Source organism: Bombina bombina, chromosome 6 (assembly GCF_027579735.1).
Source record: "Bombina bombina isolate aBomBom1 chromosome 6, aBomBom1.pri, whole genome shotgun sequence".
In the NCBI taxonomy this organism is placed as follows: Eukaryota; Metazoa; Chordata; class Amphibia; order Anura; family Bombinatoridae; genus Bombina; species Bombina bombina.
In genome coordinates this window covers 428,967,469-428,994,968 of record NC_069504.1, presented here as the reverse complement: position 1 = coordinate 428,994,968, position 27,500 = coordinate 428,967,469, and the positions used below count along the sequence as shown (strand labels likewise).

The 27,500-nt window shown below is 39.4% G+C and overlaps 1 protein-coding gene across 1 annotated transcript in view; it reads right to left on the bottom strand.

The window, feature by feature from the left end:
• Positions 1-27,500, bottom strand: part of SHROOM1 (shroom family member 1) — a 94,809-nt gene that overhangs the window by 25,312 nt on the left and 41,997 nt on the right. Inside the window, exon 4 of the mRNA XM_053717178.1 lies at positions 13,387-13,998. Within this exon, the coding sequence (XP_053573153.1) occupies positions 13,387-13,998 (612 nt within the window). The remainder of the gene's footprint in view (positions 1-13,386; positions 13,999-27,500) is intronic.

The following is a 27,500-nucleotide window of genomic DNA, read 5'->3' as shown; positions in this document are numbered from 1 at the left end:
CAGATGTATTCAGTCAGTAGTGCATTGCTGATCTGAAGCTTCATTTAACTATGTGTTTAAGCCCTGAAAAGGGTTAGATTCCAATCCTATCTATTTAATGATTTTTCCACAAAAACATAAATTATGCTTACCAGATCATTTAATTTCCTTCTGTATAAGGAGAGTCCATGGCATCATTCCTTACTGTTGGGAATACTGAACTTGGCCACCAGGAGGAGGCAAAGACACCCCAGCCAAAAGCTTAAATACCTCTCCCACTTCCAGTCATTCTGCCGAGGGAACAAGGAACAGTAGGAGAAATATCAGGGTATAAATTGTGCCAGAAGAAAAATATAATTTAGAGGGCCACCAATCGGAGAACACGGTCTGGGAGGGGGGCGTGGACTCTCCTTATACAGAAGGAAATTAAATTATCTGATAAGCATAATTCATGTTTTTCTTCTTAATATAAAGGAGAATCCACGGCATAATTCCTTACTGTTGGGAAACTTATACACAAGCTCTAGAGGACACTGAATGATAACAGGAGGGACAAAAAGAGAAACAGACCCTAATCTGAGGGCACCACAGCCTGCAAAACCTTTCTTCCAAAAGCTGCTTCAGCCAAAGCAAAAACATCAAACTTGTAAAATTTAAAAAAAGTATGCAAGGAGGACCAGGTAGCCGCCTTACAAATCTGATCCATAGAGGCCTCGTTCTTAAGGGGCCAAGAGGAAGCCACTACTCTAGTAGAATGAGCAGTTATCCTCCGAGGACGTTGTCACATAAGCAAAGCGAATAAAACTCCTTAACCAAAAAGACAAGGAAGTCAAATGAGACCTTCTGTCCCTTACGCTTCCCAGAATAGACAACAAACAAGGACGAAGTTTGTCTAAAATCCTTAGTAGCCTGAAGGTAGAACTTCAAGGTGCAAACCACGTCCAGATTATGAAGCAAATGTTCCTTCGCAGAAGAAGGATTTGGACACAAGGAAGGAACCAGGATTGATGTTGCGGACTGACATGGCCTTAGGAAAAAAAACCTAACTTAGTACATAGGACAGCCTTATCCGAATGGAACACCAGATAAGGAGGCTCACATTGCAAGGCGGCAATGTCAGATACTCTGCGTGCAGAAGCAATAGCCAGTAGAAAAAGAACCTTCCAGGACAACAATTTAATGTCAATCTCATGCATAGGCTCAAACGGTCTGATCCTAATCAGAGCCTTAACAAAAGACTGTACATCGAGAAGCTTGGAGAGCCTCTTGTGCAGTAAAACAGATAGGGCCGAAATCTGTCCCCTCAGGGAATTGGCAGAAAGGCCCTTCTCCAGTCTATCCTGGAGAAATGATAGGATCCTGGCAACCTTAATTTTATGCCAGGAAAATACACACTCTTCACACAATAATAAGTAGGTTCTCCACACTTTATGATAGATGCAACGATTAACTGGCTTACAAACTTGAATGAAAAAAGAAAAACCTCTCTTGGCTAGGACTAAGCATTCAATCTCCACGTAGTCAGCCTCAGAGAATCTAGATTTTGATGAACAAAGGGACCTTGTTTCAGCAGATCCCTGCGACAAGGTAACTTCCACGGAAGATATGATGACATCCTCACCAGATCCGCAAACCACATCCTTCGTGGCCTCAATGGAGCAATCAGTATCACTGATGCCTGCTCCTGCTTGATGTGGGCCACTACACAAAGAAGAAGTGGTAACGGCAGGAAAAAGTAAATTAGACTGAGCCTCCAAGGCACCGCTAATGCATCTATTAGCTCTGCCTGAGGATCACTGGACTTCGACCCATAGCTGGGTAGCTTGGTATTGAGACAAGACACAATAAGATCTATCTCCAGCATCCCCCACTTGTTGCATATCTCCACAAACACTTCGGGATGGAGAGACCATTCCCCCGGATGAAAGGATTGTCTGCTGAGAAAATCTGCTTCCCATTTGTCCACACCCGGAATGTGGATCACTAACAGCGAACAGCTGTGGCCCTCCGCCCACTCCAGAATTCGAGATACCTCCCTCATTGCTAGGGAGCTTCTCATTCCCCCTGATGGTTGATGCAAGCTGTCGAGGTTATATTGTTTGATTGGAATCTGATAAACTGGGACAAACCCAGAAGAGGCCAAGCCTTCAGAGCATTGAAGATTGCTCAAAGTTCCAGAATGTTAATTGGGAGGGAGCATTCCTCCTGAGACCACAGGCCCTGTGCCTTCTTGGCACCCCAAACAGCTCCCCATCCTGATAGACTTGCGTCCGTAGTCACAATCTCCCAGGATGGTCTTAAGAAGAATGTCCCTCGGGCGATTCTCTTGACAGGTTGTCCAGAGAGATCTGTTGAGACAGATCCGAATGATCGCCGTTCCACTGTCTCAGCATGCACAGTTGCAGTGGCCTGAGACGGAACCTGACAAAGGGAATGATGTCCATGCTGGACACTGTGAGACCAATTACCTCCATACACTGAGCCACAGAGGGCCTTAAGAAGGTCCGGAGGGCAAGTCATGCCAAAGCAAGCTTGCAACATCTCTGGTCTGTTAGAAATATCTTCATGGTTATAGAGTCTATTATAGTACCCAGGAATTCTACTCTGGTGCTTGGAATAGGAGAACTCTTTTCAAGATTTATCTTCCATCCATGAGATCGAAGAAGAGAGAGAAGAGATTCCGAATGGTCCTCCGCCAGATGAAAAGATGGTGCTTGTACCAGAATATCATCCAAGTATGGAGCTGCTGCAATACCCTGGGTTCTGGCAACAGCTAGAAGAGCTCCTAGAACCTTGATAAAAATTCTTGGAGCAGTAGCTAGACCAAACGGAAGTGCAATGAATTGGAAGTGCTGGTCCAGGAACGCAAACCTTACAAACTGGAAGTGATCCTTGTGGATTGGAATGTGAAGGTAAGCATCCTTCAGATCTAAAGTGGTCTTTAACTGTCCTTCATGAACTAAGGGAAGGATGGACCCTATTGTCTCCATCTTGAACAATGGGACATTTAGAAATTTGTTTAAGCCTTTTAGGTCCAGATTGGGACCACGAAAAGGTTTGAATAGTATCGCAAACCTCTTTCTGCGTTAGGTACCGGGACAATGACCCCTAAGGAGGACAGATCCCGCAAGTACCCCAGAAAGGCTTGCCTCTTTTCTAGTCTGGAAGACAGGCTTGAGAGGAGAAATCTGCCCTTGGGTGGATGAGACTTGAAACCTATCTTGTATCCCTGAGCTATGACCTCCAGAACCTAAGAATCCTGCACGTCCCTGAACCAAGCTTCTGAAAAAGAGCGACAGTCTGCCCCTTACATGATCCAATGCCGGATACACGATCCAACGCCGGATCGGGGCCGCCCCTTTATGCTGATTTAGTCTCGGCGGGCTTCTTGCTCTGCTTGGATTTATTCCAGGACTGAGCCGTCTTCCAAGTACTCTTGGTTTGCACTGGCTTAGCAGAGGGCTGCTGTCATTGGGATTTATCAGAATGAAAGGAACGAAAATTAGAACTTTGTCCCTTAGACTTGTTCTTTTTATCTTGCGGTAGGAAGGCACCCTTGCCCCCAGTAACCGTGGAGATAATGGAGTCCAGGCCTGGACCAAATAAAATCTTTCCTTTAAAAGGGAAGGGAAAGAAGTCTGGACTTAGAAGTCATATCCGCAGACCAGGACTTCAGCCAATGAATTTGGCCGAAGCCAACTGAGGCCATGCCTGAAGCGCATTGAATATTGCTCTCAGTTCCAGAATATTGATTGGAAGAAGAGATTCCACTTGAGTCCAAACACCCTGAGCCTTCAGGGAGGTCCAAACTGCACCCCAGCCCAGAAGGCTGACATCTGTTGTCACTATTACCCACGACGGTCTGCGGAAACAAGTCCCTTGGGACAGATGATCCGGTGACAACCACCAAAGAAGAGAGTTTCTGGTCTCTTGATCCAGATTTATCTGAGGAGATAAATCTGCATAATCCCCATTCCACTGTCCGAGCATGCACAGTTGCAGTGGTCTGAGATGAAAGCGAGCAAACGGAGCGATGTCCATTGCCGCTACCATTAATCCAATTACTTCCATACACTGAGTCACTGATGGCCAAGGAATGGACTGAAGTGCTCGGCTAGTATTTAGAATCTTTGATTTTCTGACCTCCGTCATATATTTTCATGGCTACCAAGTCTATCAAAGTTCCCAAGAAAGGAACCCTTGTCTGAGGGACAAGTGAACTCTTCTCTATGTCACCTTCCAGCCGTGAGTTCTCAGAAAAGACAACACTGTGTCCGTGTGAGATTTTATCTCCAAAAATTACTGCACCCTGAAGCAAGGGCAGAAATAAGGCTTTAAAGTACTTAAATCAACAACTAAAACCTCACTTTACCATGTCTTCCTAGTATAACACAGGCAAAGAGAATGACTGGAGGTGGAGGGGAAGGGAGGGGCTATATATACAGCTCTGCTGTGGTGCTCTTTGCCACTTCCTGTTAGCAGGAGGTTAATATCCCACAAGTAAGGATGAAATCTGTGGACTTGTCATATCTTTGTAAAAGAAATAGAAAAATAATTACAAGAATTTTAAACTAATTACACCTAATTTAATCCCCCTAATAAAATAAAAAAGCCCCCCAAAATAATAAAATTCCCTACCCTATACTAAATTACAAATAGCCCTTAAAAGGGCTTTTTGCGGGGCATTGCCCCAAAGTAATCAGCTCTTTTACCTGTAAAAAAAAAATACAATACCCCCCAACATTAAAACCCCCCACCCACACTCCCAACCCTACTCTAAAACCCACCCAATCCCACCTTAATAAAACCTAACACTACCCCCTTGAAGATCACCCTACCTTGAGCCGTCTTCACCCAGTGGTCCTCCAGAGGGGCAGAAGTCTTCATCCGATCCGGGCAGAAGAGGACCTCCAGATGGGCAGAAGGCTTCATCCAGGCGGCATCTTCTATTTTCATCCATCCGGAGCAGGTCCATCTTGAAGCCATCCGACGCAGAGCATCCTCTTCTTCCAATGGCTAAGACTGAATGAAGGTTCCTTTAGATGACGTCATCCAAGATGGCGTCCCTTGAATTCCGATTGGCTGATAGGATTCTATCAGCCAATCAGAATTAAGGTAGGAAAAAAGCTAGATGTATCCTCTATCTGACCCACTATACTACTGGATTCGTTTTCTGTCATTTTTCGTAAAATAGACTCAGGTACCTTTCCTAACTTCATTGCTATCCCCTTGAACCCCTTAGCATGTAAGCCTATGAGCCCAACTGTTTGTAGATTACCCGCATAATAGCCGACTACAACAGTGCAACTCTCAGCAAGGCCCTCTACCCATTTGACCCCCTATAAATGTTACCTTGTATACCACGCCTTTGTTGATAGCGCTGCAGAATCTGTTGGCGCTCTACAAATACCTGATAATAATAAAAATAATAAAATACAGCAGTCTAGATGGGAATCAGGCAATCATTTTTCTAAATATAACATCCCACCAAGTGCAGTTGAGTGTTGTCAAAATAGTGACACATTTGTATATAGTACTTCTAGACCTCTACAATGATCTTCAACAAGAAATACATTGTTGGTGTAGTAGAATGCATGAAAGGCAGACAACTCAAAAAGGTAATTCCCATTCTGAATCAGAGAAATAAAACTGCTAAAAAGGGGCATCTGGAATACTGAGAAACTGTAATTGAAGAAACAATATATTTGTGCACAACTCTACAGCATAATTGGTTCCAAATATGATAAGTAGCAAATAAAAAACAAACACTTAAATTTATATATATATATATATATATATATATATATATATATATATATATATATATATATATATATATATATATATAAATAATCCAAAGAAACAGGAAAACGATCCAATAGTGGTCATCAAATAGTGTAATTTATTTCACAAGCGGTAAACGGCAACATATCATACGTGATACAGCAGGTCAGGTAAACATCCTACGCGTTTCATGCCGACATCAATTATGATGTGTTGCCGTTTACGCTTGTGAAATAAATTACACTATTTGATGATCACCATTGGATCGTTTTCCTGTTTTTGTTGAGTATCATATTTTGATGAGAGGCTGGGACGCCTTTTACGATCCTGCATCTGCTGTTGTTTTGAACCTGGGAACTGAACTTCCCATAAGGGTCACAGGACCGTTGCCGATTGAAGTGCCAGTGAGAAGGGCCTGTTCAGGGCTGTCGGCGTCTTCCGCTATAGTGTGGAGCTCGGAGGTGGACTTACTTCATCACTGTAATAATACACGGAAGGCTATCGTAGTCCAAAGGTACTTTTACAATTTATTAGTTATAATGACACTTTAAAAAAGCGATTAATGTTTTGTACCAGATGTACATTTCTACACAGCACAGATTGCATAGTGTCTATATCGAAGTTGCTTAATCACTGCTTTGGCTCTATGGGAGTTTAATACCGAGTCTGAGCTACTATACTCATAACCAGTTCAGTCTTTTACGCAGGCAGCGATAATTTTCTTATCTGGATGAATTTATACATAATCCAATCTTGGTGCACTCACTAATTAAGCCTTAGAATACAACATGCCTGGGTGTCTCCTCCGCAAACATTCAGAGTAATTCCATAAACATATACAGTATATATATATATATATATATATATATATATATATATATATATATATATATATATATATATATATATATATATATATATATATATATATATATATATATATACATACATACAGTGGATATAAAAAGTCTACACACCCCTGTTAAAATGTCAGGTTTCTGTGATGTAAAAAAATGAGACAAAGATAAATCATTTCAGAACTTTTTCCACCTTCAATGTGACCTATAAACTGTACAACTCAATTGGAGGGAAGTAAACAAAAAAAAAAAAACACAAAAAATAATGTGGTTGTATAAGAGTGCACACCCTCTTATAACTGGGGATGTAGCTGTTTTCAGAATTAAGCAATCACATTCAAAATCATGTTAAATAGGAGTCATCATACACCTGCCATCATTTAAAGTGTCTCTGATTAACCCCAAATAAAGTTCAGCTGCTCTAGTTGGTCTTTCCTGAAATTTTCTTAGTCGCATCCCACAGCAAAAGCCATGGTCCACAGAGAGCTTAGAAAGCATCAGAGGGATCTCATTGTTAAAAGGTATCAGTCTTAGAGAAGGGTACAAAAGAATTTCTAAGGCATTAGATATACCATGGAACACAGTGAAGACAGTCATCAAGTGGAGAAAATATGGCACAACAGTGACATTACCAAGAACTGGACGTCCTTCCAAAAATGATGAAAAGACGAGAAGAAAACTGGGAGGCTACCAAGAGGCCTACTGCAACTTTAAAGGAGCTGCAGGAATATCTGGCAAGTACTGGCTGTGTGGTACATGTGACAACAATCTCACGTATTCTTCATATGTCTGGGCTATGGGGTAGAGTGGCAAGATGAAAGCCCTTTCATACGAAGAAAAACATCCAAGCCAGGCTACATTTTGCAAAAACACATCTGAAGTTTCCCAAAAGCATGTGGGAAAAGGTGTTATGGTCTGATGAAACCAAGGTTGCACTTTTTGGCTATAATTCCAAAAGATATGTTTGGCGCAAAAACAACACTGCACATCACCAAAAGAACACCATACCCACAGTGAAGCATGGTGGTGGCAGCATCATGCTTTAGGGCTGTTTTTATTCAGCTAGAACTGGGGCCTTAGTTAAGCTAGAGGGAATTATGAACAGTTCCAAATACCAGTCAATATTGGAAGGAACTTCATCTTTCAGCATGACAACGACCCAAAGCATACATCCAAATAAACAAAGGAATGGCTTCCCCAGAAGAAGATTAAAGTTTTGGGATGGCCCAGCCAGAGTCCAGCCCTGAATCCGATTGAAAATCTGTGGGGTGATCTGAAGAGGGCTGTGCACAGATTTGGAATGTTTTTGCAAAGAAGAGTGGGCAAATCTTGAAAAGTCAAAATGTGCCATGCTGATAGACTCATACCCAAAAAGACTGAGTGCTGTAATAAAATCAAAAGGTGCTTCAACAAAGTATTATTTCAGGGTGTGCACACTTATGCAAACATATTTTATTTTTATAATTTTTCTTCCCTCTACCTAAAAGATTTCAGTTTGTTTTTCAATTGAGTTTATTCAGTTTATAGGTCACATTAAAGGTGGAAAAAGTTCTGAAATGATTTATCTTTGAATCATTTTTTTACATCACAGAAACCTGACATTTTAACAGGGGTGTGTAGACTTTTTATATCCACTATATATAGTAATTCCATAAATGAGGGCACTCGCATGGCTTGAAAAAAATAAAAAATATTCCTTTATTCCAACATCAATTATTCAGTCAAATTGATGTTGAAGCAAAGAAATTAACGCCTAGATTACGAGTTTTTGTCAGTAAGGCTTGCGGTGCTAACAAATCTTTTTTTCCCACCGCTCCCTTAAGACAACACTGGTATTACAGGTTTTTTTAAACCTGGCGTTAGCCGCAAAAAGGTGAGCGTAGAGCAAAATATAGCTCCACATCTCACCTCAATACCAGCGCTGCTTAAGTCAGCGGTGAGCTGGCTAAACGTGCTCGTGCACGATTTCCCCATAGGAAACAATGGGGCTGAGCTGGCTGAAAAAAAAACTAACACCTGCAAAAAAGCAGCGTTCAGCTCCTAACGCAGCCCCATTGTTTCCTATGGGGAAATACTTTTTACGTCTACACCTAACACCCTAACTTGAACCCCGAGTCTAAACACCCCTAATATTACACTTATTTACCCCTAATCTGCCGCCCCCGCTATCACTGACACCTACATTATATTATTAACCCCTTATCTGCTCCGGACACCGCCGCCACCTACATTATACTTATGAACCCCTAATCTACTGCCCCCAACATCGCAGACACCTACATTATAGTTATTAACCCCTAATCTGCCCCCCTAACTTAAATATAATTTCAATACATCTAAATAAATTTACTATAATTAAATAAATTATTCCTATTTAAAACTAAATACTTACCGATAAACTAAACCCTAAGATAGCTACAATATTACTAATAGTTACATCGTAGCTAGTTTAGGATTTATATTTATTTTACAGGCAACTTTGTATTTATTTTAACTAGGTAGAATAGTTATTAAATAGTTATTTTAACTAGGAAGTTATTAAATAAATAGTTAATAAGTACAAAAGTACCTGTAAAATAAACCCTAACCTAAGTTACAATTACACCTAACACTACACTATAATTAAACTAATTACCTAAACTACCTACAATTAATTACAATTAAATAAACTAAATTACAAACCCCCCCCCACTAAATTACAGAAAAAAATACAAGAATTTTAAACTAATTACACTTACTCTAATCCCCCTAATAAAATAAAAAAGCCCCCCAAAATAATAAAATTCCCTACCCTATATTAAATTACAAATAGCCCTTAAAAGGGCCTTTTGCGGGGCATTGCCCCAAATTATTCAGCTCTTTCCCCTGTAAAAAAAAATACAATACCCCCCAACATTTAAACCCACCCACACACCCAACCCTACTCTAAAACCCACCCAATCCCTCCTTAAAAAACCTAACACTACCCCCCTGAAGATCTCCCTACCTTGAGCTGTCTTCACCCAGCCAGGCACAAGTGGACCTCCAGAGGCGCAGAAGTCTTCATCCGATCCGGGCAGAAGAGGTCCTCCAAGCGGCAGAAGTCTTCATCCAGGCGGCATCTTCTATCTTCATCCATCCGGAGCGAAGCTGGTCCATCTTCAATCCAGCCGACGCGGAGCCATCCTCTTCAAACGACGTCCTAACACTGAATGAAGGTTCCTTTAAATGACGTCATCCAAGATGGTGTCCCTTGAATTCTGATTGACTGATAGGATTCTATCAGCCAATCGGAATTAAGGTAGGAAAAATCCTATTGGCTGATTGGATCAGCCAATAGGAATGAGCTCGCATTCTATTGGCTGATTGGAACAGCCAATAGAATGCGAGCTCAATCCTATTGGCTAATCCAATCAGCCAATAGGATTGAACTTCAATCCTATTGGCTGATTGGCTGATAGAATCCTATCGGAATTAAGGTAGGAAAAATCCTATTGGCTGATTGGATCAGCCAATAGGAATGAGCTCGCATTCTATTGGCTAATTGGAACAGCCAATAGAATGCGAGCTCAATCCTATTGGCTGATCCAATCAGCCAATAGGATTGAACTTCAATCCTATTGGCTGATTGGATCAGCCAATAGGATTTTTCCTACCTTAATTCCGATTGGCTGATAGAATCCTATCAGCCAATCGGAATTCAAGGGACGCCATCTTGGATGACGTCATTTAAAGGAACCTTCATTCAGTGTTAGGACGTCGCTTGAAGAGGATGGCTCCGCGTCGGCTGGATTGAAGATGGACCTTCTCCGCTCCGGATGGATGAAGATAGAAGATGCCGCCTGGATGAAGACTTCTGCCGCTTGGAGGACCTCTTCTGCCCGGATCGGATGAAGACTTCTGCCCCTCTGGAGGTCCACTTGTGCCCGGCTGGCTGAAGATGGCTCAAGGTAGGGAGATCTTCAGGGGGGTAGTGTTAGGTTTTATTAAGGGGGGATTGGGTGGGTTTTAGAGTAGGGTTGGGTGTGTGGGTGGTGGGTTTTAAATGTTGGGGGGGTATTGTATTTTTTTTTTTACAGGTGAAAGAGCTGATTACTTTGGGGCAATGCCCCGCAAAAGGCCCTTTTAAGGGCTATTTGTAATTTAGTATAGGGTAGGGAATTTTATTATTTTGGGGGGCTCTTTTATTTTATTAGGGGGATTAGAGTAGGTGTAATTAGATGTTAGGGATGGCAGATTAGGGGTTAATAAAATTTATCTAGTGTTTGTGAGGCTGGAGTGCGGCGGTTTAGGGGTTAATATATATATATATATATATATATATATATATATATATATATAAATAAATATATATATATATATACACAGTGTATATATATATATATATATATATATATATATATATATATATATATATATATATATATATATATATATACACACACACAGTATATATATATATATATATATATATATATATATATATATATATATATACACACACACATATCTATTTATGTACATATGTATTTATGTGTGTATATGTATTTACAGACATATATACATATAAACACATAAATAAATATGTATACATATATGGACATCATTTGTAGTTAAAGGGACATAATACTCATATGCTAAATCACTTGAAACTGATGCAGTATAACTGTAAAAAACTGACAGGAAAATATCACCTGAGCATCTCTATGTAAAAAAAGAAGATATTTTACCTCACAAACTCCTCAGCTCAGCAGAGTAAGTTCTGTGTAAAAAGTTATACTCACCTGCTCCCAGCTGCAGGTAAAAAAAAAATAAAAAAAATGAAGAAATGAACAGCAGCCAATCAGCATCAGCAGTGCTGAGGTCATGAACTCTTACTGCGATCTCATGAGATTTGACTTAACTCTCATGAGATTTCATAGTAAGCTTCCTTTACCTGATTGGTGAAATAGCATGAGAGTGCATGATGCTCATCCTTTCAGCTGTCCCAGGACAGACACACTAAAATGCTGCTTAGAAATCCTTTACAATGGGAGGTGGCTACTGAGGAACTTTTGAGGTAAAATATCTTACTTTTTTTACATAGAAATGTTCAGGAGATATTTTCTAGTCAGCTTTTTACAGCTATGCTGCATCACTTTCAAGTGTTTAAACATTTGGGTATCATGGCCCTTTAAGTAGATGAAACATGAAAAAGCATGAAAAAGCATATTTATGCAATATTCATATTTAATACATTGTTAAAGTGTGTATTTACTATAAATATTTTACATTCCAAAGTTCTGCACATAGGGGAATACGTTCTAAGTATTTATACATATATATACCTATGCCTATATATATATATATATATATATATATATATATATATATATATATATATATATATATATATATATATATATATATATAGTACCAAAATACCATCAGATCTATGTAGAAATATTTATTTCTGAATAAATAGAACATATTCTGCTATGTGAAGAACATTGGAATGTGAAATATTAATTTTTCATGTCAGCTTAGCGCACTTGAGAATATGCAATCAGGTTTAAGCACGAGTAGGGTTTTTTTCCCACTTTTTGGGGGGAATGAGTTAAAGGGTCACTGAACCCAAAATTTTTCTTTTGTGATTCAGATAGAGCATGCAATCTTAGGCAACTTTCTAATTGACTCCTATTATCAAATTGTCTTCATTCTCTTGGTATCTTTATTTGAAATGCAAGAATGTAAGTTTAGATGCCGGCCCATTTTTGGTGAACAAACTGGGTTGTTCTTGCTGATTGGTGGATAAATTCACCCACCAAAAAACAAGTGCTTTCCATGGTACTGAACCAAAAAATAGCTTACATGTCTTTTTCAAATAAAGAAAGCAAGAGAATTAAGAAAAATTTATAATAGGTGTAAATTAGAAAGTTGCTTAAAATTGCATGCTCTATCTGAATCACGAAAGAAAAAATTTGGGTTCAGTGTCCTTTTAACGCAATTGTGATATTCGAAGTTTCGCTTTAAATGTGCAAGGGAAAACTTTTTACTTTAAACTTGTAATGCGAGTGCTACCCGATTCGCACATAACCTTCCTTCTAGTGGAGTTAGCGTTCAAGCAGTGTTAAATAAAGCTCCACTTGTTAACTGGCCCTTTATAAGCATAGTATTGAGGTTATTGAAGTACATGTTGAAATCTAGCTTTCACTGCATTCCAGTGTTAACATGTTTGGACATGTGCCGAAACTGTCCTTTAGATACCTACAGTGAAACCTAGGTTTCAAAAAGGTGGCACCCATATTTAGAGGGGGATACATGAAATGTATTCCTGTTTAATGTCCATTTAATACATATGCAATATGGCTACTGAGAAGAAAATATTTTTAGATATAATAACAAATGCATAAAAACTGTAGCAATGTCAAAGCTGATGCATTGTTACAATTGTAAAACATATCAGACCATTCACAAACAGATGTACATGATGTCACCAGGTCACAGTTTATTTTTTTTACAAGGCTTAATATCTGATATTTAACAATTTTGCTACCAATTAGTTTCCTTGCTCTCTATTGTTTTAAAGCAATGCAATAATAGGTCATAAAGTTTTTAACTTTTATTTGGACTGTATAATTTATTTATTTGGCAAAAACAATTATCAAGCTTAGTACCTGAATGCTGAACCAAACAAGCTCCAATGAAACCAAAAGTAAAATAGTTTTATACCCTACTATTTATCTGTCTATAGCTATAAACATAACTGGTTAGAATGCTCCATATCATTAAATACTGTAGTGGTTACCTCAGCGTAGAATGATTCTCTGTCTTCCCAGACTGATTGAGGCATAGCAAGTTAGTGATGGATGAGGTGGTCTCTTCCCCCTGTGGTAGTGCATTAATGGTATCTTCCTGAGTAGTAAGGGAAGACGTACTATGCATTTCCAGTCCAGTGATAATCTTGTGAACGAAGATCTCATCTTCTGCTTGCAAAAACTGTGATTGCTTAGGAGCCCCAGTGTGAAACTTTGAAGGTTCATAGCTGGAATTATCTGTATTTGAGAAACTGTTAGTAGCACTTAAAGGCCCGGAATGTATTTCTTGTGCCAAGTTTGCAACATCTGATCCATGAGGCCCCAACAAATCCTGTTCACTTGTTTGTCTGGGCAGCTTTCCGGGGTCATCTGCACTGCTGGCCTGAACTTTGTCTTGATAAATCACAGCTGTGTTGTTTACAATTTCTACCCTTGGCAGCGTCACAGACTCTTTTTTGTGGTAAAGCTGATCAGAGCTTTGGCTCAACACAGAAAGTCTTACTTTGTCTGTGGTTCCTATTTCCTCCATTGACTTCCCTCTGCTTCTCACTGCACAATTATTCTCCAGGTCTGTGGTGATACTGTTTTCTGTTACAACCAATCTGTAACAAGAAATTACTTTTAAGCAAATGGATTTTCTCTTACAACAAGCAATTCTAATCAAAAGCAAAAAAATAAATATAAAAACAAGAGCACATTATTAATGGGACATACAAGTGCAAAAGGAAATCTTTAATGAGTTAGAGAATTTTAATATTTGACCATAACTTGCATCTAACTACGGGCCAGATTACAAGTGGAGCGCTAAATATTGCTTTCATCAAAGCGGTGTTTGCACTCCATTGTGTAATACCAACGCACGCTAATGTGTACTGGTATTACAAGTTCACAACAATGCGATCGTGACCTTGTGTTTGCATTGCTGGGAAGCATTGAGCTTACAAGAGCGTGCTTCCATAGGCTCCTATGGGAGCCTCGTTCTAATACCATCAGAGACAGCATCAGGACTACAGTGCAACAAAGGGGGGGTAAGTAGCGCAGCGATGGCAGCAAAGTGTAAATATATATGTATATGATTATGTACATATATGTGTGTATAAACACATGAATATATATGTATGTACGCATATACATATATATTTACTGGGAACACACAGTTCCCATGGACCGCAATGTAAAGGCACCTCACTCCCGCCAACTTTACCCTCAAAATACTGCCTAGTGCAGTAATTTTATTAAATAATAAACATGCTGCTATCTTTATTTTTTAAATAAAATATGCTAGACAGTATTTTGGAGCCATTTGGGGCGAACTTGCGGTAGCAATAACCAGCCACTTGTAATGGTTGGTTATTTATTGCGTGCCCGCAAATGGCAAATTTGCCCATTTGTGGACGCACGATAATTTAGCGCTCCACTTGTAATCTAGCCCTATGTGTTTAATCTAAGTGAATTTAATAAAATAAGTAAGTTGAAAAGTTTTTTAGTGCTAAATCTGAATCATGGAAGATTAATTTTTAATTACATGTCCATTTAACCCCTTAACAACCAGTGACCTACCCTGTATGTCGCTGGTCTTTCTATGGGGGTTGCCTTGCTGCTATTTTAGGAAGACTGCAGGAGGGAGGTCTAAAAGTGCTGTCTTGCCACTCAGGGCGAGACCTGTACTTTTATAAGCAAAAAATCCCTTAACTACCAGCAACATACAGGGTACGCAGTGGTTGTTAAGGGGTTAATATGCATATCCTTAACTTTTGTATTGATTTATGTTAGCTAAAAAGTAATACATTTGTTGTATCTGATTAAAGGCGCAGTCTACATTTAAGAATTTGCTTAAAGAGTCATAAAACCCAAACATTTTCTTTCATTATTCCGACAGAAAATACAATTTTAAACAACTTTCCAATGTACTTATATTATCTAATTTGCTACATTCTCTTGGTATCCTTTGTAAAAAAAAGGTAGGCTCAGGAGCTAGCTGCTGATTGGTGGTTGCATATACAGTATATACCTCTTATCATTTGCTTACCAATGTGTTCAACTAGCTCCCAGTAGTGCATTGCTGCTTCTTAAATAAAGAATACAAAGAGATTGAAGCTAATTGATAATATAAGAAAAATTGGAAAATTGTTTAAAATTGCATGTTCTGTCTGAATCACACAAGAACAATTTTGAGTTTCATGTCCCTGTAACTTCATTATTAGCCACTAAATGAGTATAAAGTGAAACAAAACTTTCAAACAAAATCATAAAAATATAACATTAAACTAAACACTAACGTTTCAAATATTAGTAACTTCTTCAGCATAATTTGCATTAAATTAATTTATATGTAACATACAGGAGTGAAAGTTTATACTTTTATGTTTTCTTATATAGAAAAATATCTAAATGACAGTAATATTTAAAGTGAATGTAAATTTTGATGCTAATGTGCCTGGTTTTTAAAAATTTGATTAAAAACAGGGGCACTTTAATTCATCAAAATTAACACTTCACTCGTGTTGTGAAAAAAACATAATTTATGCTTACCTGATAAATTCCTTTCTTCTGTAGTGTGATCAGTCCACGGGTCATCATTACTTGTGGGATATTAACTGCTCCCCTACAGGAAGTGCAAGAGGATTCACCCAGCAGAGTTGCTATATAGCTCCTCCCCTCTACGTCACCTCCAGTCATTCGACCAAGGACCAACGAGAAAGGAGAAGCCAATGGTGTAGTGGTGACTGGAGTATAATTTAAAAAAATATTTACCTGCCTTAAAAAACAGGGCGGGCCGTGGACTGATCACACTACAGAAGAAAGGAATTTATCAGGTAAGCATAAATTATGTTTTCTTCTGTTAAGTGTGATCAGTCCACGGGTCATCATTACTTGTGGGATACCAATACCAAAGCAAAAGTACACGGATGACGGGAGGGATAGGCAGGCTCTTTATACAGAAGGAACCACTGCCTGAAGAACCTTTCTCCCTAAAATAGCCTCCGAGGAAGCAAAAGTGTCAAATTTGTAAAATTTGGAAAAAGTATGAAGCGAAGACCAAGTTGCAGCCTTGCAAATCTGTTCAACAGAGGCCTCATTCTTAAAGGCCCAAGTGGAAGCCACAGCTCTAGTGGAATGAGCTGTAATTCTTTCAGGAGGCTGCTGTCCAGCAGTCTCATAAGCTAAACGAATTATGCTACAAAGCCAAAAAGAGAGAGAGGTAGCAGAAGCTTTTTGACCTCTCCTCTGACCAGAGTAAACGACAAACAGGGAAGACGTTTGTCGAAAATCTTTAGTTGCCTGTAAATAAAATTTAAGGGCACGAACTACATCCAGATTGTGCAAAAGACGTTCCTTCCTCGAAGAAGGATTTGGGCACAAGGATGGAACAACAATCTCCTGATTGATATTCCTGTTAGTGACTACCTTAGGTAAGAACCCAGGCTTAGTACGCAGAACTACCTTATCCGAGTGAAAAATCAAATAAGGAGAATCACAATGTAAGGCTGATAACTCAGAGACTCTTCGAGCCGAGGAAATAGCCATTAAAAATAGAACTTTCCAAGATAACAACTTTATATCAATGGAATGAAGGGGTTCAAACGGAACACCCTGTAAAACGTTAAGAACAAGGTTTAAACTCCATGGTGGAGCCACAGCTTTAAACACAGGTTTAATCCTGGCCAAAGCCTGACAAAAAGCCTGAACGTCTGGAACTTCTGACAGACGCTTGTGTAACAGAATGGACAGAGCTGGGATCTGTCCCTTTAAGGAACTAGCGGATAACCCCTTTTCTAAACCTTCTTGTAGAAAAGACAATATCCTAGGAATCCTAACCTTACTCCAAGAGTAACCTTTGGATTCGCACCAATATAGGTATTTACGCCATATTTTATGGTAAATCTTTCTGGTGACAGGCTTCCTAGCCTGTATTAAGGTATCAATAACTGACTCAGAAAAACCACGCTTTGATAAGATCAAGCGTTCAATTTCCAAGCAGTCAGCTTCAGAGAAGTTAGATTTTGATGTTTGAAAGGACCCTGAATCAGAAGGTCCTGTTTCAGAGGTAACGACCAAGGTGGACAGAATGACATGTCCACCAGATCTGTATACCAAGTCCTGCGTGGCCATGCAGGCGCTATTAGAATCACTGATGCTTTCTCCTGTTTGATTCTGGCAATCAATCGAGGAAGCATCGGGAAAGGTGGAAACACATAAGCCATCCTGAAGGTCCATGGTGCTGTCAAGGCATCTATCAGGACCGCTCCCGGATCCCTGGATCTGGACCCGTAGCGCGGAAGCTTGGCGTTCTGTCGAGACGCCATGAGATCTATCTCTGGTTTGCCCCAACGTGGAAGTATTTGGGCAAAGACCTCTGGATGAAGTTCCCACTCCCCCGGATGAAAAGTCTGACGACTTAAGAAATCCGCCTCCCAGTTCTCCACTCCCGGGATGTGGATTGCAGACAGGTGGCAAGAGTGAGACTCTGCCCAGCGAATTATCTTCGATACTTCCATCATTGCTAGGGAGCTTCTTGTCCCTCCCTGATGGTTGATATAAGCTACAGTCGTGATGTTGTCCGACTGGAACCTGATGAACCCCCGAGTTGCTAACTGGGGCCAAGCCAGAAGAGCATTGAGGACTGCTCTCAATTCCAGAATGTTTATTGGAAGAAGACTCTCCTCCTGATTCCAAAGTCCCTGAGCCTTCAGAGAATTCCAGACAGCGCCCCAACCTAGTAGGCTGGCGTCTGTTGTTACAATTGACCAGTCTGGCCTGCTGAATGGCATTCCCCTGGACAGATGTGGCCGATAAAGCCACCATAGAAGAGAATTTCTGGTCTCTTGAATGGAATGAAGGACACGGCATGCATTTTGAAGTTTTGTTAACCTGTCCTCTGTCAGGTAAATCTTCATTTCTACAGAATCTATCAGAGACCCCAGGAAGGGAACTCTTGTGAGTGGAAAGAGAGAACTTTTCTCTTCGTTCACTTTCCATCCATGCGACCTTAGAAATGCCAGTACTATCTCTGTATGAGATTTGGCAGTTTGAAAGCTTGAAGCTTGTATCAGTATGTCGTCTAAGTACGGAGCTACTGAAATTCCTCGCGGTCTTAGTACCGCCAGAAGAGTGCCCAGAACCTTTGTGAAGATTCTTGGAGCCGTAGCCAGTCCGAATGGAAGAGCTACAAACTGGTAATGCCTGTCTAAAAAGGCAAACCTTAGATACCGGTAATGACTTCTGTGAATCGGTATGTGAAGGTAAGCATCCTTTAAATCCACTGTGGTCAAGTACTGACCCTCTTGGATCATGGGCAAAATTGTTCGAATAGTTTCCATCTTGAACGATGGAACTCTTAGGAATTTGTTTAGGATCTTTAAATCCAAGATTGGCCTGAAGGTTCCCTCTTTTTTGGGAACTACAAACAGATTTGAGTAAAACCCTTGTCCTTGTTCCAACCGCGGAACTGGATGGATCACTCCCATTAATAAAAGATCTTGTACGCAGCGTAGAAACGCTTCCTTCTTTGTTAGGTTTGTTGACAACCTTGACAGATCAAATCCTCTCCCCCAAGAGGGAGATTTCAAGTCCAGAAGGTATCCCTGAGATATGATCTCTAACGCCCAGGGATCCTGAACATCTCTTGCCCAAGCCTAGGCGAAGAGGGAAAGTCTGCCCCCCACTAGATCCGGTCCCGGATCGGGGGCCCTCAATTCATGCTGTCTTAGGGGCAGCAGCAGGTTTTTCTGGCCTGTTTGCCCCTGTTCCAGGACTGGTTAGGTTTCCAGCCTTGTCTGTAGCGAGCAACAGCTCCTTCCTGTTTTGGTGCAGAGGAAGTTGATGCTGCTCCTGCTTTGAAATTACGAAAGGAACGAAAATTGGACTGTCTAGCCTTGGCTTTGGCCTTGTCCTGAGGCAGGGCATGACCTTTACCTCCTGTAATGTCATCAATAATCTCTTTCAAGCCGGGCCCGAATAAGGTCTGCCCTTTGAAAGGAATATTAAGCAATTTAGATTTAGACGTAACATCAGCTGACCAGGATTTTAGCCACAGAGCTCTGCGTGCCTGAATGGCGAATCCTGAATTTTTAGCCGCAAGTTTAGTTAAATGTACTACGGCATCTGAAATAAATGAATTAGCTAACTTAAGGAATTTAAGTTTGTGTGTGATGTCATCTAGTGTGGATGATTGAAGTGTCTCTTCCAGAGACTCAAACCAAAATGCTGCTGCAGCCGTGACAGGCGCAATACATGCAAGAGGTTGCAATATAAACCCTTGTTTAACAAACATTTTCTTAAGGTAACCCTCTAATTTTTTATCCATTGGATCTGAAAAAGCACAGCTATCCTCCACTGGGATAGTGGTACGCTTAGCTAAAGTAGAAACTGCTCCCTCCACCTTAGGGACCATTTGCCATAAGTCCCGTGTGGCGGCGTCTATTGGAAACATTTTTCTGAATATAGGAGGGGGTGAGAAAGGCACACCGGGTCTATCCCACTCCTTAGTAACAATGTCAGTAAGTCTCTTAGGTATAGGAAAAACATCAGTACTCGTCGGTACCGCAAAATATTTATCCAACCTACACATTTTTTCTGGGATTGCAACTGTGTTACAATCATTCAGAGCCGCTAATACCTCCCCTAGTAACACACGGAGGTTCTCAAGCTTAAATTTAAAATTTGAAATGTCTGAGTCCAGTTTATTTGGATCAGAACCGTCACCCACAGAATGAAGCTCTCCGTCTTCACGTTCTGCAAACTGTGACGCAGTATCAGACATGGCCCTTGCATTATCAGCGCACTCTGTTCTCATCCCAGAGTGATCACGTTTACCTCTTAGTTCTGGTAGTTTAGCCAAAACTTCAGTCATAACAGTAGCCATATCTTGTAATGTGATTTGTAATGGCCGCCCAGATGCACTCGGCGCTACAATATCACGCACCTCCTGTGCGGGAGATGCAGGTACTGACACGTGAGGCGAGTTAGTCGGCATAACTCTCCCCTCGTTGTTTGGTGAAATATGTTCAATTTGTACAGATTGACTATTTTTTAAAGTAGCATCAATACATTTAGTACATAAATTTCTATTGGGCTCCACTTTGGCATTAACACATATAGCACAGAGATATTCCTCTGAATCAGACATGTTTAACACACTAGCAAATAAACAGCAACTTGGAAATACTTTTCAAAGTAATTTACAAATAATATGAAAACGAACTGTGCCTTTAAGAAGCACAGAAAATATTATAACAGATAAAATAATTAAGTTATAGCATCAATCTTTGTCAGAATATACAGTTTTAGCAAAGGATTGTTCCCCTCAGCAAATGATAACTAACCCTGGCAGCAGAAAAAAATACACAAATAAACGTTTTTTATATCACAGTCAATACCATCAGCACAGCTCTGCTGTATGATTACTTCCCTCAAAAAAGGCTTTGGAGATCCCTGAACTCTGTAGAGATGAACCGGATCATGCAGGAAGAAAATGAATCTCTGACTGAGTTTTTTCTGATGCATAGTGAAAGCACCAAAATGGCCCCTCCCCCACACACATAACAGTGAGAGGGATCAGTGAACTGCTCTAATTTAAATCAAAACTATTGCCAAGTGGAAAAAAAGTGCCCAAAACATTTTTTCACCCAGTACCTCAGAGAAAAAAACGTTTTTACATGCCAGCAAAAAAACGTTTTACCTCAATAATTAATTGTCATTTAAAACCTATTGCAAGTCCCTGCAAAATAGGTTAAGTCTATGTATACAGTTTAAAAGCCAGAGAAGTACCATTTCCCAGAAAACTGAAGTGTAAAATATACATACATGACAGCCTGATATCAGCTACATCTACTGCATTCAAGGCTGAGTTTACATTATAACGGTATGGCAGGATTTTCTCATCAATTCCATGTCAGAAAATAATAAACTGCTACATACCTCTTTGCAGATTAATCTGCCTGCTGTCCCCTGATCTGAAGTTTACCTCTCCTCAGATGGCCGAGAAACAGCAATATGATCTTAACTACTCCGGCTAAAATCATAGAAAAACTCAGGTAGATTCTTCTTCAAATTCTACCAGAGAAGGAATAACACACTCCGGTGCTATTATAAAATAACAAACTTTTGATTGAAGATATAAAAACTAAATATATCACCATAGTCCTCTCACACATCCTATCTAGTCGTTGGGTGCAAGAGAATGACTGGAGGTGACGTAGAGGGGAGGAGCTATATAGCAACTCTGCTGGGTGAATCCTCTTGCACTTCCTGTAGGGGAGCAGTTAATATCCCACAAGTAATGATGACCCGTGGACTGATCACACTTAACAGAAGAAATACCTTTTAATCTTGACAGCCGCTCCAGCTTTGTTTCGGCAGTTGCAAAGTCTCTTCCTGGGTCTAAAATGAGGAATCTGGCTTCCTCCAATCACAGCGTTCAATCAGACACTGATTCTCCCGGGGGGGGGGGGGGAGCCGTGATTGGAGGATGACTGATCCATCATTTCTGACGTCAGAAATGTCTTGCGACGATTGGGGGAAGCTGGAGCGGCTGTCAAGTTTAAAAGGTAAGTATTTTTTCATGAGTGAAATGTAATTTTTGATGAATTAAAGTGCCCCTGTTTTTAATCTAATTTTTAAAAAACGGGCACTTTAGCATCAAAATTTACATTCACTTTAATAATAAAATGAGCACACTGATTTAAATCAGTGTATTGTTTAGAATTGTATCCTAATGATTCCACAATAGCAGTGCAGTTTGCTTCTCGTCCTTTGGAGATCAGTGAAACAAAGAAAAGAAATGCTACAAACAACTACTGATGTGGTGCTTGGTTAAAATGACAGTAAGCACCTTGAGATTTTTATATAAAAAATGTTTCGTTTAAGGGACACTAAAGTCATTATTAAACTTTTTGAGGTACCAGCTACTTAGCATATGCTCAAGTTCACATTTATGTGTATACATATACTATTCTGTGATTAGCTGGTGAGTGTCACATGATACAGGGGGCCAGGAAAATGGGGAAAAACAAAGTAAGAAAATAAACTACTGGTCATTTGAAATCAGAGTAGTTGCTTTTGCATTGTCTTTTTATTATGCACTTGTTAATTATGCAGTTCTACTGCAGCTAATGGTTATTTAAACTACTGTTCATTATTTAATTTGCCCCCCTTTTCCTGAAATTTAGCTCTGAAAATAGAGCAATTTCTAACTCTCAGACCTTGAAATGTACCCTGTTGACTTATCACGACTACAACCCTGCTACATATCTGTAATTGGCTTTAACTGATTACAACTGTAAATAAATGCATTTTATGCTAACTTCATGACTAGCCTTGTTGTCTGCAGACTAAAGCCTAGATTGGCTCCTCCAAATATAGCAAATGGTGGGTGAAATTTGGCTATTGAAAAATCACTGCATTAAAAAGTATGGTCATTTGTTTTAAAAACATTAAGATTTGGCTGATATGTTATTCGATAGCAACACAACATAAATGCTTGTAATTGCAAGGCGTTTGCTGTCCCTTTAATGAGATGAACTGTATGAAGACTAGAGCAAAACCAAAATAAGTGAGTAGGTGCTGGCATAAGGGGTAGAACAATACAGAAAAAAATACTTTCAAAACAAATGGGGGAAGCAACGGTGAACAGTAACAATTCCTCAGTACCATTTACAATTTTTTAGAGAAGCAGGTCCAGACCTATATAAATGGGAGGGGGATAATCCTGATGCACACATTTTTAGAGGGTAAATAGATGAGAATCGGTGAATTAGCAGTGACAGCTGAATGTGACATTTAATGAAATGCAAAACTGAAACTTTGAGCCAAAGCCCTGTGAAGTTAGCTGGTGTAAAGGATATGTCCTAAAGACCCTAACAAATATGTATCAGTATCTAAATGTACAAATTATCTGTATTTGATGTGTTGCTGGGGGTTTTTTTTTTGTAAAAAGAAAAAAGCTTAGACTTTAGGACTGATTAATGCATTCACAATAGCAGATGAGTATTTCTCTAATTCAAACAGAAGATGGCGCTACAGACCTAGCTAGACTGTATACAGCTTGGTCTAAGTAAAGACAAAGGGTTTGCCCTTTTCAGATTAAAAGAATGGGAAGGTAATGGACAAAACAATTTATTTCTTTAAAAGAATTCTTGATAAAACAATGAAAGAAAGATTATTTTTTTGGAGAAATAAAAAAAAAAAATGTTCTTATGTGCAGCAGCTAAATGAAAGGTGGACTTGCATCCATGAAGGTAGAGGAGGTAGACACTAAATCCAGAGGTAATATGTAAGTGAACAGTTTTTGCTTCCAGATAAAGTTGTGAATGAGGTGTATTTAGGTCTCAGTGTTTTAGGATATTACCGCCCTGATATGTGTGATAATACACATTTATTTGCTTTATGATTCCCTGGGGTGGAGTATGCGTAAGAGAAGGAGTATGCGTAAGAGAAGGAGTATGAGTAAGAGGAGTATGCGTAAGAGAAGGAGTATGAGTAAGAGGAGTATGCGTAAGAGAAGGAGTATGAGTAAGAGGAGTATGCGTAAGAGAAGGAGTATGAGTAAGAGGAGTATGCGTAAGAGAAGGAGTATGAGTAAGAGGAGTATGCGTAAGAGAAGGAGTATGAGTAAGAGGAGTATGCGTAAGAGAAGGAGTATGAGTAAGAGGAGTATGTGTAACAGAAGGAGTATGCGTAAGAGAAGGAGTATGTGTAAGAGAAGGAGTATGCGTAAGAGAAGGGCGCAATGATTCTTCACCCCACCATCAGTGTAATTGCATGTCTGGGATGCAGATGTTACTGGGTTCTTTCTCTCTGTATTAATCGGACAGTCAACAACTTATAATTACGAGACAGAGATGTTGTCTTGTTATAAGATTACGTATCAGACAATTCTAAACATTTTTTAAAAACATATTTTTTCAATAGCCATACTCCACCCACCACTTTTTTAAGATCCAATCTGGGCTTCAGTTTGCAGACAGCAAGTCTAGCTACTGTCATTATGCTAGTAACAGTATATATTGATTTGCAGCTGTTACAGGCTAAAGCCAACTATATATGTACCACGGTTAGCCATGACAAGTCAGCAGGGTAGATTTACATTTCTTTGAATGAGAAAATCCAATATTTTAAGAGCTAAATTACATGGAAAGGGGCAAAATAAATAATGAAAGTATATTGCAATGCTGTTTTACTTCACATAGCTAAACATATTATATTAAAATCTCAAGGTGTTTACTTAGTATGCTGAGGTTATAAATGCCTTGTTAAAAAGTCAATAAAAGGGGGTGTTCTTGTTGGTAAAGGATAGTGCTGGAGTGCAGACACTGGTATTGGCCAGGGTTAAACAGACGTTGCTGTAATTTGTACTCTATGCTGTTTATTTGATTTGCTGGGAACTACAAACAAACAGGCCAAATGCCTTTCAAACTTTGAGACACTGGTCTCAGACACATTGTCCTTAAAACCATAAAGGACTGTGCAGGTAAAGTCCCAAACAGGCAGGCTGACACTATCTATCTATTTCTTGAAATAATTTTTAAAAAAACACTGTAAAATTATCAGTTTCTCTGGTTTTACTATTTATAGGTATGTATTTGAGTAAAATGATTTTTTTTTTTTATTCTATAAACTACTGGCAACATTTCTCCCTAATTCCAATAAAAATATTGTCAATTAGACCATTTATTATATTAGATATACTACTGATGTGGCATCAATATCCTCTTGCAATAGGACCAGCTGTATGGCAAAAGCAGTACTAGTAGCAAATAACTATTGACCATGCCAAAAGAGTTGAAAAGAAAAGTTTTGAGTGAGGAAAAGAAGGGTTCTATTCTGGCTTTACTGGCAGAGGGATACAGTTATACAGTGATACATCAAAAGCACTCCAGCCACCAGAAGAAATCTTTATTTAAAAGACCTTTATTTTCATTAGTTGGGTCCAAAAGTCTACAGGAACAACGTTTCGAACCTACAATATGCTCTTAGTCATGACTAAGAGCCTATTGTAGGTTTGAAACGTTGTTCCTGTAAACTTTTGGATAAAGGTTTTGTTCTGGTGGCTGGATTGCTTTGGATGTATGACTATTTGGATTGACAAGATTTGGCAAATCTTACTCTGTGCCCCACAAACAGGTGTGCTGTTCTCCGTCCCTTTTGATTTTCAGAGGGATACAGTGAGCATCAGGTTGCTTCCATCCTTAAAATTTCAAAGATGGCAGTTCATAAGAGCAAGGTCATGCAGCATACATTGGGGACAACAAAGCTACAGACCGGCAGAAGGTGAAAACAACTCTCCACTGCCTGGGATGACCAGCAACTCATTCGAATATCACTCAACAACTAAAAGGATGACAACAACAAGTTACCTACAAAAAGAATGGTAAATGGTAGCTGGGGTTAAATGCACGGCAAGGATGGTTCAAACTGGCTCCTAGGGGGCAGGGCTAAAGTTGTGCAAAGTTCTAAATCCCTTCATTAATGAGAAGCAAAGAAGAGCCAGGCTGAGGTTTGCAAAAGACCATAAGGATTGGACCGTAGAGGACTGGAGTAAGGTCATCTTCTCTGATGAGTCCAATTTTCTGCTTTGCCCAACACCTAGTTGTTGAATGGTTAGACAGAGGCCTGGAGAGGTGTACAAGCCACAGTGTATCACACCCACTATGAAATTTGGTGGAGGATCGGTAATGATCACAAGCCATCAAACAAAGCAACTGCTTAGGTGGAGAGTATGCAAAGACACCAAAATATTCCACCAAATACTGATTTCTGATCATTTGCTAAGTTAAAACATTAGTATTGCGTTGTTTTAAAATGAATATGAACTTGTTTTCTGCGCATTATCTGAGGTCTGAAAACACTGCATCTTTTTTGTTATTTCGACCAGTTGTCATTTTCTGCAAATAAATGCTCTAAATGACAATATTTTTATTTGGAATTTGGGAGAAATGTTGTCAGTAGCTTATAGATTAAACAAAAATGTTCATTTTACTCAAACACATACCTATAAAACCAGAGAAACTGATCATTTTGCAGTGGTCTCTTAATTTCTTACATATATATATATATCTAAATATATATATATATATATCTATCTATCTATATATATTGCATATGTTGTAACTGTACATCAGCGTTCTGTATGTCACTGTTGTTTCCCTGTGGAATTGTGCTTTGGAACAGCTCTCATTATGAAACCCAAACATTTTATTTTGTGAATCAGACAGAACATACAATTTTAAAAAAGTTTCCAAATTACTTCTATTATCCCCATGATATTCTGTGTTGAAGAGATACAAAAATAAAGAAAAAGTAGCGCTAACACCTATGAAATGTAAGAAACGACAAATAATTCAAATAAATAAATTAATCAGATATCATTCAGAGGAATAAAGCTGAACCAGATTTAGTCACCAAGCCAAAGTAATTCTCCACTTATTGGTGTTAGCCTGTATATCATCAACAGGCACATAAATTAAACGAAAATAATTTTCTTCTGTAAATGCTGCTGTACAAAACTATAAGGGCCTCTCCTCCATACAAAGGAAATCTGCAAATATACACAAAGGGGGGTTGGAGACTGTGCAAACTCCAAATCAAGGTGGTTTTAATAAAAAATGTAATACACGCATAAAAAGTTGCACTTACTACAAGTAAGATGTTACATTTGATGTAAAACCAATGAGTCCAACGTTAGATAGACCATCAGTCCAATCCTCTCCTTACTATCGTCACCGCTACCTTCGATCCACACTGTCTGTATTATCAAACACCGCGTTTCAGACGAATGGCCGGTTTGAAGACCTAGACATACCAAAAAGTTGCTCTACGTGTTTTTCCCGCTCAAGGAACGGATTGGACTGATGGTCTATCTAACGTTGGACTCATTGGTTTTACATTGAACGTAACTTACCTGTAATAAGTGCAACTTTGTATGAGTGTACTACATTTTTAATGAAACCACCTTGATTTGGAGTTTTGCTCTGTCTCCAATCTCCCTTTGTGTATACCTGTGTTGAAGAGATACCTAGGTAGGCATCAGTGACGTGCAGTGACGTCAGAGGCTGGTGAGGCAGTGGCTAGGATACGCCTTCATTCTTTAGATATCCTTTGTTGA